Source organism: Fusarium subglutinans, assembly GCF_013396075.1.
Source record: "Fusarium subglutinans strain NRRL 66333 chromosome Unknown NRRL66333_c0000455, whole genome shotgun sequence".
Lineage (NCBI taxonomy): Eukaryota > Fungi > Ascomycota > Sordariomycetes > Hypocreales > Nectriaceae > Fusarium > Fusarium subglutinans.
Window position 1 is genome coordinate 1 of NW_023502518.1, and position 12048 is coordinate 12048.

The 12048-nt window shown below is 47.1% G+C and overlaps 5 protein-coding genes across 5 annotated transcripts; 4 read left to right on the plus strand and 1 right to left on the minus strand.

The window, feature by feature from the left end:
• Window positions 1–605, minus strand: FSUBG_13988 (uncharacterized protein; the record flags this gene model as incomplete). The annotated part of the gene is made up of 3 exons (XM_036678936.1): window positions 65–88; window positions 137–301; window positions 431–605. Coding segments are annotated over 3 exons (364 nt in total), but the record flags the coding sequence as incomplete, so codon positions are not given.
• A 521-nt stretch (window positions 606–1126) lies between these two features.
• Window positions 1127–2267, plus strand: FSUBG_13989 (Autolysin; the record flags this gene model as incomplete). The annotated part of the gene is made up of 2 exons (XM_036678937.1): window positions 1127–1343; window positions 1414–2267. 2 exons carry the CDS (start codon window positions 1127–1129, stop codon window positions 2265–2267), a joined length of 1071 nt encoding a protein of 356 aa, XP_036530546.1.
• Window positions 2268–3228: 961 nt separating this feature from the next.
• Window positions 3229–4182, plus strand: FSUBG_13990 (uncharacterized protein; the record flags this gene model as incomplete). The annotated part of the gene is made up of 1 exon (XM_036678939.1): window positions 3229–4182. The coding sequence occupies one exon, from the start codon at window positions 3229–3231 to the stop codon at window positions 4180–4182; it is 954 nt and encodes a 317-aa protein (XP_036530547.1).
• Window positions 4183–9810: 5628 nt separating this feature from the next.
• On the plus strand, window positions 9811–10462 carry FSUBG_13992 (uncharacterized protein; the record flags this gene model as incomplete). The annotated part of the gene is made up of 3 exons (XM_036678940.1): window positions 9811–9828; window positions 9887–10141; window positions 10187–10462. 3 exons carry the CDS (start codon window positions 9811–9813, stop codon window positions 10460–10462), a joined length of 549 nt encoding a protein of 182 aa, XP_036530548.1.
• Window positions 10463–11113: 651 nt separating this feature from the next.
• Window positions 11114–11698, plus strand: FSUBG_13993 (TRI7-trichothecene biosynthesis; the record flags this gene model as incomplete). The annotated part of the gene is made up of 1 exon (XM_036678941.1): window positions 11114–11698. The coding sequence occupies one exon, from the start codon at window positions 11114–11116 to the stop codon at window positions 11696–11698; it is 585 nt and encodes a 194-aa protein (XP_036530549.1).
• Window positions 11699–12048: the final 350 nt, after the last annotated feature.

Below are 12048 nucleotides of genomic sequence, written 5' to 3' on the forward strand. Positions count from 1 at the left end.
CCTATATATATTTATTGGTATTCTTTACCTTTATACGCTAGGTGCTAAAGCCTCTTTTAACTACCTATAACCTTATCGCAGTAATCGTCTATTACACGGTAGAGATTCTATGCGCCCATTACCAGATCATAAATACCTTGAGAGGCAGGTAAACTATCGCGGGCTTCCTCCGCCATGGCGACATCAGGAAGAAGATCTAGCTCTTTGTAAAGCTCCTCGTATCCGCCAGCAGCACACGCTCGGCCGATCTTGTAGCGCATGAAGAGTGTAGGATGGGCCTTCAAGAGCTGTCGCAAAGTATCTTGACTGGGGATATCGGGGTGTCAAAAGCAGTATGGGATGTCTCCTGGCTTCCTCATCTGGGGTATCCGGTTACTCATGATGTCCCTGGCGCTGAAGGCCCGCTCCAAGGACTGATGTAGCGATTTACCACGAAGTTCAATAGCGAAGCCATCGTGATATCGAATGCCTGCGATCAGACACTTGTAAACCAACTCATGCGGGAATTCTTCAGGAACTGCGTCTCCACGGACGGCAGCTCGTAGTGGCTCCAATTCTAGAGGGAGAATGCCCTCTCGCAACGTTTTCAGTTCTTGAACGAGCATGGCGGCGAGTATGATAAGGAAATATATTTAAAGGATAGAAATGAACAACACAGTCTAATCTCTCTGATTTATAACTGCCAAATTAGCGCTAAATAATGGAAGAATTACTCTTATTAATTGACTCACAAGATGCGCCCATTGTTGAGCCACTTGAGCAGCAACTACAAGGCAAATCAGTCTGCTGGGCCTACAATCATTCCACATAACCGCAATGCCCAACACTGCTGTAGAAACAGTTGCCTAGTACATCTAGATACTTATAATTTACAGAAACACGACTTTCTCTTCTTCACAAGATCCTGAACAATCGCGTCCTTGCGCCGAAGTCAGGCTAAAAAGCTTCGAGCTTGTTTCCCTTCAGGGCTCGTCGAGCGTCAGCTGCCTCCTTGAAGGCCTTTCTAGGAACCTTTAAGATGACATCTTTGGAATCAGTGAGCATACAAAGGATCGCAAAGGGAGCCGACGCTGGATCATCGACGATATCAACAATGCTAAGTGCAGCGCTCCCTGCCTCGCCAATAATGAGCGCTACCCGAGCAATCATCGCGGCGCCACCGAGAGCCGATGCTGCCGTTCCAGCGAAAGGAATAACTGCAAAGACTATGCTCAGAGTACTGAGAACAAGTTCCCGTGTCTTCGTCTCCTTCTGCTTCTCGCCAATCTCTTTGACGGACCCAATGGTGAAGCTCTTAAGAACCCCTTTTTGGCCTACCTTCTGGCTAACAGCAATACTTACAGGTAAAACTCCTGACGCACTCCAACTCGGTATTGTCAGCAACTGTGCAAAGTTCTACATGATCAAACTCAGGTGAAGGTTGTGCTACCGTGGCTTCCAAGAACGGCGTTAGTCTGGCAGAGTTTTACAAGTGGAATACAAAGGTTGGCTCTGCATGTAGTGCCCTTTATACAGATGCCTATACCTGTGTATCTGTTATTGGACATAATGCCGCTACATCAGTGCAAACCACCAAGCCGTCCAACGGCATTAAGACTCCGTCGCCCATTCAGGACGGTACGACAAAGGATTGCGAGAAGTTCCACTTAGTTAAATCAACAACGACATGTGCGTCTATCGAGGAGTTCTACAAGTTACCCTTTGAAACATTCAAGTCGTGGAACCCTGCCGTCGGGGGAAAATGTCAATCCTTACTAGCCAACTACTGGGTCTGCGTCAAGGCCAAAGGTTGGAAGCCAAGTACCCCGTCGAAACCCAGCAAGCCAGCCAACGGCATCGAGACACCTGCAATGATTCAGCCCGGGATGACAACTTCTTGCAACAAGTTCCACGAGGTAAAGAAGAGCACAACTTGCGCGTCGATCCAGGACTACTACAAGGTTACGATGGAACAGATTGCCAAGTGGAACCCCGCTGTTGGTTCCAAGTGTACAGCACTTTGGGCTGGTTATAACGTGTGTGTTGGAGTTATAGGTCAGAAACCATCTCCGACTAAGCCTGGTAACGGTGTCAAAACGCCATCTCCAGTTCAGGACGGAGTCATTAAGTCTTGTAAGAAGTTTCACATGGTACAGAAGACTACGACCTGTGCTTCGATTCAGAACTATTATAAGATTACCATGGCACAGCTATATAAGTGGAATCCTGCTATCGGTGCCAAGTGCACCAATTTGTGGGCTAACTACAACGTTTGCGTCGCCGCATAGGGCGGTCTTAGAGGGCAGATATTGGACTGATTGAGTTTGCAGCAGTCAAGTGATCTTTGACTCGTCGCTGATGTTCACCTATTTTAATAGAATGATGCCCTTACTGGGATTCTCTTGCTAGATTGAACATCGATGTGATGATATTGATGTACAGAAGCACCTAATTAGATGTCATCAGTTTGATAATTGGCGTCAAAGATTTCGCAAAATGTTACATTGGTCCCTGACTTGAAGAATACGCGGAGTTATACGAATAACACCTGTTGGTAGGTCTCATCACTGCAACCTTAGCCTTGTTCACTCTAAAATTTAGTTCCTCTCGATATGTGGTCGAAGGTTTATCGCTTATCGCCGTTCACTTCCTTCCTTTGGCGTGAGTGAGCATCCTCAAGGTTTCTCTTTCCTCATCCTCTTCTCTGTTCATCCATGTTCAAAGAAGGAACTGTCCCGCCATTGGTACCATACTTTGCAAACCCTTCCCTTCCAGGGAACTCATTTGACTTTTCTTCTTCTTCTTCTTCTTCATCATCATTGCTTCAGAATACACACCACAGAATTATTACATCTTCTTGACACCCCCATGGAGTCTTCGAGCAACCCCAGGTATCCCCGTGCTGAGAGACCCCCGAGATTCATAGAATGCCCGTTTCACAAATATGATAGCATCCGCTTTCACAAATGTGCCAACCAGCCTTTCAAACAGATGACGGGTTTGTGGGATCATCTCCAATCGTGGCACCAAGAAAGCATCAGCACTCCCCCTTTGACTTGCCGGAATTGCCGCGAAGATATTTCGAAAGGCAAGAATGGTGGCCAGCATAATCAGTCGCAATGTGTCCCTACTACCGCAGGGGAATCAGGCATTCTGCTTGAGGCAGAACTGACAAGATGCCGGGAGGAAAATTCTGTTAAAAATCCCGAGACAGCATGGTATAACCTTTAGGAATTCTTATTCCCGCACATGGAAAGGCCAAGGACACGCTATTTGGAGATCGCGGTTCCCTATCTTACCGCAAAGGCTCAAAACACAGTGCTGAATGCCAACTACCATGCCTTTCTACTTCGCAACATATACTTGTCTCACAACACCCCGAGTAGTGGCGACAACAGATCTAGAACCTCGAAACCGTACGTCTCGGAGCCCGCGCCAACACTACCTCCTAGGCATTTCATTGGAAGCGCATATGAAGCTCAACGACAACATGCGAATTTTGTGCCAGTACCTCCCACTGTACGGTTCGTTGAGGGCAATCATCAAGCTATACAACAAAACCCCATTTCCCAGCAACCACCACGACGGGACTCCAACCTGCAGGCCCCTCAAAATGAAACTCAATCTCCAAAGCAGCGCGTGAAACCTCAGCAGGCTTTGCCACAGGCTCCTCATTCACAACCCCCTTATAACGGAACTCTGGCTCAGCAGCAACAAGTGACTCAGTATGCACCACCACCACAGGCCCCATATCCACAGCTCCCTGGTGATGGAACTCTACGTCACCCGATGCAGCTCAATCACTCGCCTCAACCTTGCATGACGCCTATGGAGTTTCTTAGCACGCCGGCGAGCTCGATAAGCCAACAAAGATTCGATACTTCGCAGCCTCAACCCCAGAGATATCCGACGGAGACTAGATTCGGCATCTTCTCCGATCCGCCTCAGTCCAATATAACATCAGCTGAGAATCCAAGCACAGTGATAGGATCTATGGGACAACAGAACATCGGTGTTTCTAAACCACAACATGAGGGAAATCCGTCGCTAGATTTGTTGGACCGCTCACAGTTTTCGCCCATTGGAGGCTATTATCAAAACAACAATTCAGTCTCTGTTGCTAGTAACAGCAACGATCGATTTCCTGATATTGATAACCAAGAAGGTGACAAAGGTACTGATCTGATGGATACGGGTCACTGAAAACATAACGGTATTGGTCTGATGGGCTATTCGGTTGACTGAGGCTCAAAACGAGTGAGCATGCGAAATAGAACTAGAACTGGGGGGTTTCTTCATGTACGATTAGCCGTCAGAATTATGACAATATCAAACAGCGTCCTCATATGAAAGTAAGCGATTTCATATCATTGACTCGCATGAAAAGAATGATGAGACAATTGTTAAAGACCAAGCAAGTTAAACAAGGCGATAAACGAGATGCGTTTATTATGAACTAAAGTTTTCAGCACCATGATGCAATGGCCGTTTAGCTGGTCATTCCTCTTATACTGATACCGATCAGTAGTCCCGACTCCCGGAAGGCTTCACTTTGTAGAACCAGTGTTGAGCTCGTTGAAAGAAAGCTCGGGCTGCTTGCCATGATCGAGCAACACAGCTGGATCAAAGATACAAAAGACTAAAATCGCAACTGCGATACAAACACCATCAAGACCAATAAAGTATCCCTCAGTCTTCATCAGCTTTCCATCCCAACCCTCAAGGAGCTCGACCGTTCGGTAGATGCATCGGATGTAGACAAACACGACGGATATGATGGTGGCGTAGATGACGAAGCGCTGACCCTTGGCGAGTTCAAGACCGCGTGTTCTCAGGACAAAGATTGCAAAGAGAATGCAAAAGCCAGTCATGCTGACGAGTTGGAAGATGATACCGGAGACCATAAGGTTGGCGCCTGGCTTGGTGTCTTTGCCTTTGTTCGCTGCCCCCGAAGCTAGACCACCACCGCCGGCCTGGATCAGAAGAGCCAGGACATCAACGACGAGGAAGATCCAAAGGTAAAGCTTGGGTCTTATGACGGAGTATTGAGGACCGACCGCTTTGATGAGATATCCCAGCGTGACGTAGATGGCGGCAGCGACAAAGATGGGAGCGACGACGAGGGTAGTGATCTGAAGGAGGAAAGCGATCTTGTTGTATGCGCATTTCGACGACCACGTTCGGCCAATCCAGCCGATGAGCTCGATGTACGAAGAAATGGCTAGGAGGTACGAAGTGGCCTTTCGCTTCTGGAACGATCGAACGATGTGATAAATCCCCGTAGCGGCAAATATGAGACAAAAGACGATTCCAGCTGCTAGGCTGGGAACATAGCCGTAGGCATTCTCAAGACCTGGAATGAGGTCTTTGCAGCCGTTTAGAAGATCGCCTCGGGCGTAAGAACCATCTGCTATCGACATGACGGCTTGAAGGGAGAGTGAAGAATACGAGAAAGTTAACGGTCTGAAGAAGAGCGAAAACCTCGAGCGAAAACTCGACCCAGAGTTAGCCAGAATGAAGGGCGCTGCGGAGACGGATCTGCAACAGACTCCAGGACCAACAAGTCCCTCAAAGCCTCTGCTATTGTCGAGTCATACACTGACCCAACACCGAGTCGTGTTTTACCCGCTTAGATTACAAGCATGGAGCTTGTTATCGAAGCTGACAGGGATAGGGTGCGACGTTAGATCTTACGGTGTGGGGATAAGTATGGATGCGACATCCTTGCTATCAACACGTAAATGTGGCACAAACTAGCTTCATGACATATCTTTGACCCCTTTGTTGGCTGTGTTACTGAGAAACTAAGCACCAACAGATGTCGGCTTATGAGACATTTCTCGTCATGCAGTCTTGGCTTTGCTGGGTAGTTGAATACGAGAATTATACTTTGCGCTCTGATCTATGCTCACCAACCCTGGACTTCCTCTACAGAGACCTTGAGTCCCTTACTAGGCTTCGCCACAATCCCATCCGTTATATCCCGTACCTCATAGTCCTTGTCAATGTCAAACCTGTATCTCCCAACCAACGCACACGTAAGAGCCATGAGCTCAGCCAGTGAGAACCTCTGACCAATACATCCTCGAGGACCGTGCAGAAACGTCAGGAATGCGTAGTTGCTCTTTGCACCGCCTGAGTTGGCTTGGCCAGGTGCCATCCATCGCTCAGGGTTGAAGTCATCTGCATCAGGGCCCCAGAGTTCATGGGCTCTGTTGATGGCCCATGGACAGAGAATGACCATTGTTCCTTTGGGGACGAATGTTCCGAGGATTTGAGTGTCTTTGAGGGCATCGCGGACTGTGAGGGGATTGGTGCGTAGAGCCTCAGTGATTCTTGGCAGACTGCGTGGAGGTACGAGAGGCTGTCCAGCTTCTTAGCATCAACATTGTCAGTGAGACCATCAAAATTCTGTCGAATTTCCTCTCGAAGGCGGTCCTGAATATCATGGTTCTTCGCCAGAAGGAATATTGTCCAGGTCAACGCGGCAGCACTGGTCTCGTGCCCAGCAGCTAAAAAGGTCATCATGGTATCGACAAGCCCTTCATCCGTGAAATGGCCTGATTCAAGCGCTGTAGAGATGATATCAGGTGACAGTTTCTCTTTAGCCGCCATCTGTACCTTCTTCGCGTTGATGAGTCGCTGGGATGTCTCTCTCGCAGCCCTCGAAGCTGCCAACACGCCCATGTTTCTCTGAAATGGCAAGTAATCCGTAATTATGGACGGAAGCACAAGCTGAAGGACCGTCAAGAGCTTAGCATCGCGACTCTGCTTCACCATCGATCCGTACATCTTCATCGTGTCTTCAATACTGGGATCTGCAAGTGACCTGAACTCGTGGCCCATTCCTGCAGAACCTATGATATCCATAGAGGCTCGACTCGCCCAGTCGACGATATCAATCTCTGAAGTTGACTCTTCTTTGAGCTCCTTTTCGATCCCGTGGACTAGCTCTTGTGCCTTACTCCAGAAAACTGGATAGAGTTCCTTGATGTGGCGGAAGCTAAATGCCGGCATCAAGTTCTTTCTTTGCATCTGAGAGTGTCAGCTTTGGTCTTGTATAGTACAGGTGAAACTACCTTGTGAACATCTCCTTCTGACAAGAGCAGCCCATATCCCAAGATCTTGCCGACCATTGCCCGTAGTAGATGAGGCTTGACGTAGTCATAGCTGTTCTGACCAAGTACCTCTTTAAGACCCTCGGGACTAGTCACAACGAGCCTTTCTTGGTTGAATAGATGCCTTCCTAGTCAGTATAATTCTTAAATAAGTGAAGATCACGTACTTGTATCTGATCAATCCATTGTTTTCAATTGTTCTTGACCAATGTCTGAATGGCAATCCAGCAGGCTGACTGGTAGACTCTGCCCAATGTCCATTAATAAAACTCGCGCCCTGCCACTGTTAGTCATCTTCTCAGCTTTTTCTTTCAATACATACCTTTGGCTCTGGCAGGTGCCTCAAGGGACTAAAGAACCGATGATACAAAAACACCGAGTAGAATGCCCAGACACTCAAGAACGCCACCATATACTTGCCCATATAAAACGGAGCATGTCGGATAGAATAGTTCCTGTCGTGGATTATCTGAGTATAGATGGCAAAGGCGAGGGCACAAAGGGCCCAAGGACGGGAATAAGAGAGAAAGACAGCAATTCGTGCCACGGTGAGATGATGTGGACGAAGAGGAAATCTCACTGAGCTGGGTATTTTATGTGCAGAGTTACCCACTTGAGCTCTGTACAGGGGTAGGCAGGGCCTTGTTTCGTGCACTGCCCTACGTGATTGGCTTACGAACACTTTTTATAGCGTATCTATAGTGGACGGTGCACTAAATTAGGCGGCATAAGATTTGCGCAATGGTTAACTTGGCATCTTGATATTCTGAATCACGTTCTATAGCATACTATGCGGCTTCTCTCTTCTTAAATCGTAGCTTAACACCAACGGGCGGCATAACAGCCTCTGTAACCCACTGAATCTCCGGCCGAACTCCGTTGTGCTCAGGAAGCAGCTCAATATCAAACCTGTTCAAAACATGATACAAAATCATCTTCATCTCAAAGTCCACGAGAAACCGTCCAGGACAGGCATGTTTTCCATGTCCAAAAGGAAGATAGGTTGAAGAAGTCGATACATACGATAGCGTCGGGTTAGTGTCTTTGCCATCGGGACCTGCCCTCATATTCGAGAATCTGAAAGGGTAGAACTTCTCAGGATGCTCATAGATGCCAGGATCTTGGTGAACGGGATATGAGAGGATTGACATGGTTGAACCATTCGGTAAGGAATGGCCGTCTGGAGTCTTGAGACCACCTGGTGCAACAACCTTGCGAATCATAGCTCTGTTTCCAAAGCCATGAGTTCGCATCGATTCTCTCAGAATGCTATCTGTTTGAATCATCTTGGAGACCGATGCTTTGTCAAAAATACCGTTGCTCTCTGCAAGAACATCTTCCATCTCCTTTCGGATGGCTGTAATAGTGTTAAACTCGGTATCTGAGGCTGCAATGTTGATCAAAACGTTGCTGATAGCAACCGCAGTCTGATGGAATGAGGCAAGGTTCGCAAGGCAAAGCCGATCAGAGATCTGATGCGGCGATACTTGGTTACCATACTTGCTGATGGCATATCGCATCATCATTTGCAGATTGTCTGTCGGTTCTTCATCCTTCTCGTAGAACCCAGGATTCAGTAGCTTCTTGGCTCTCTCCTCATAAAGTGGCTGAATATGCTTTTGAATCTTCCATCGTCTATACCGCGTTGGCAATGTGACAATAAATCCAATGAGTGGCTTGATAATTGATGGAGTGTAGATCAATAGGCCAGAGTTCAAGATGAACAAGTCTGCAAACGCCAACGAATCTTTCAAATACTCCTTATCGCGGCCTTGAAAATTAGCTACCGTCGAACTAAAGAATTCAAGACTCACAGAGAGGTAGGCCAACAGTGAAACGACTCGAAACTTGAGCCACTATCCACTTCATAGCCTCATAAACATCAACTTCATCACCAGTCCCAGGTTTGATATACTCAGGAATAGCATACTGAAGCTCATCATCAACGGCAGCAGCTAATATCTCAAGGAAACGGCCCATCTCCTTCTTGATGACGATACTCTGCCATGGGTCTTGAATGTAACTGGCATGTCCAGAGTTCCAGTCTCCCTTGTCGATTTCTCGAAACCCTTCAATTGGGCTGAGCACAGCGTCTGGTTGTGAAGCGGCCCATTGGGTATGGTGGTGTGCTAAATGGATTTCATCTTTGAAGCCCATACTAGGTAATACGCAGGTTCTGCCATGTTTGGTGAACTATTTCTGTCAGATTCGTTCATAATATTTGTAGGGAACATACTGTCTGATACGCTTCGACAAAAAGCTGTCGGCAATCTGTGAGATACGCCCACTGTAATTTGAAAGGCAGATATGAATCACGCTTCAGTCTTGGGAGGCTTGAGGGTAGCTTTGGAGAGCTTCTGTGTTGAACCAGATAAACAACTGCCAAAAATACGGCCACAAACAGATAAATCGCCATCACGACTGATGCTGAGCATGCCTTGACAACAATGACGAAGCCAGAGAGAAAGTTGACTACCCTAAGATGAGCATCAGCCCTGGCCGAAACATCACTAGTTTAGTTTAAATTTAGCCACCGTTAGCTTCACCCTGAAAACAAACAGCCACGCCACAACCGCATCCTCTGCTCCACTGCCTCTAGCTCTGCTCCATAGTAAGCGTCCATCAGACGCTGTGACATTTCACGCCTGCAAAACATCTATAGATACTTCTTCCAATCTCATGCTCTGCAGGGAACATCCAGCCCACCATCACAATGTCAGCAACTCCAGACGTAAAGATCGTAGTCGCACGTTTCTCCTCACCGTGGATGTTAATCACTAACGTCCCAGGCCGGTCTCCCACGCACGTCTACGACAAGTCTCAAGAAAGGTCTCGAGATTCTAGGGGTAACACCTTGTTTTCACCTCGGAGATCCTCCAGCTCCAATCTCTCGCGTCAAAGAAAGTGCAAGAGTATTTGCGATTCAAGACCGCAATGAGAGGCTTAAGGCGTTGAAGAAGCTGTACGATGGCTTTGAAGCTGTCTTTGAACCACCCGCTAGCGCTCTCGTCGATGACATGCTCACGATCTACCCCGACGCAAAGGTACGAATCACCAGCTCTCCATTGAAGCTTACTCACATTTTCTAGGTCATCCTCTTCTTCCGCAAAAATCCGCAGGTCTGGCTCGCGTCTTACTACGGCCTGGGTATTGATCTTCGCTCAAAGTGGTACCGCATCCTAGGCTACTGGATCCCCGGCGTTATTCACTCCAGCGACCTTATCGTAGCCTGGTCGAAATACTACGCTGAGAAATTCAACCTCGAGCAAGTCCCCTCGGAGGAACTGTACCATAGGCATAACCAGTGGGTTCACGATATTGTGCCTCCCGGGCAATTGCTCGAGTACCAACCGAGTATGGGATAGAAACCCCTGACGCGATTTCTGGAAAGGCGTGTTCCAGAGGGTCAGCCGTTTCCACGTGTCAACGAAGCTGCTTTTCTTAGAAATGTGAAGCGAGTCGCTATGGGTCTTGGATCGTTGGTCTGGCTGTGTTTGTTTGTTGGTCTGTACTACGCTGGATCCATGGCGTAGTCAAAGTTTGTGTCTGAAACTTGAGCCGAGTTGGTTGAATAGAAAAAGAAACTGCGCCACGCACATGCTTCTCATTGCCGGCCGTCGTCTGAGTAAAGCTTCGATTGGTCGCTTATACGCACCCCCTTGCTGTATATCTCTCGTCAGACGGAGCCGCTAATCGCGATTTGCAGGGATTATCAACCGGCATGTGGGCGATCCTTCGGTTAATGGAGCCGTTTGCAAGTGAATGTGAGATTTAAGCAAAACTTCATATAAAATGAAACTGTGATTCTCCATACGGGATTCCGTGCGGTGAAGCCTGAATGGGCATTTGTTTTGGACCATCGCTGATTGAGACTTCACAGGGTTAATTAACTTTTGTACGACCGCGGCACGGAATGGCAATGTTACTCCACGGGCCGGTTTCGAAGCTTATACTGAGGTAAATATCTCCGCGTTCGTGCTGATTGAAGCTGTAACTCTCTTACCTCACTCATCAAAATGACCGCTCTCGTTGCATTCTGCCTTGCATTGGCGTCCCAGGGCCTTACAGTCTGGGTTCTCGGTTCCACAGCCCCCGCAAACCACGTTCGGCCTATTATTGCAGCGACTGTCACTTTGCTTACCTGGCTCTTCAATGAGGCCATTCTCGACGCATTACCCAGTCGTCTACATGTGGCGTTGCTGTCTACAGGAATGTGGATTCAATGCTTGAAGACGTTTGACGATCTCTGCTTGAGCAGGTTGTCTTTCGAGAGTACATCGCCATCCTTTACGAATCGTGCGTCCTTTGGAGTCAGCAATCTTTGGAACATGCGTGGTATCGGTACGAGTAAACAGATATCCCAAATACCCCCTTGGTCTAGCCAAACGCCCTCTCTCGTACCGTCCCGTAGCCTGGAACTCAAAAGACATGCAAGGAATGCCATCATTACCTATCTCATCCTCGATGTCTTTGCCGCCCAGCCACCCCCAGATCCCAACATGATATCTCCTCAGAAGGAACACTTGCTGACACGCATCGGTCAAGTCGGTCCTGAAGAGATAATCTTTCGCTTCTTTGCCATCTTTAGCTTCTGGCTCTAAGTTCTGTCCGCTGGGTTAAGCTCTTAGCTATAAGTCTTAACTATAAATAATATATCTAGCTTATAACTTAGATATTATACTAAATAACTAATTAATTACTATAGCTAAAGGCTAAAAAGAGGAAAACCTAAATTATAACTCTTTAGCTAGCTTTAAAGGTATATAAAATAGTACTTTTAATTTATTAGCTAAAAAAGGTTAGCTTAATACTATAAATACCTTAAATTTTTAAGATAGTAACTTTAATAAAAGAAATCTTTACTTAATATCTATTTCTTTAAATAGTAACTATTAATAATTATACTAATAAGGCTCTAGTTATACTATAAGCTATATTTTAATATAAAAAT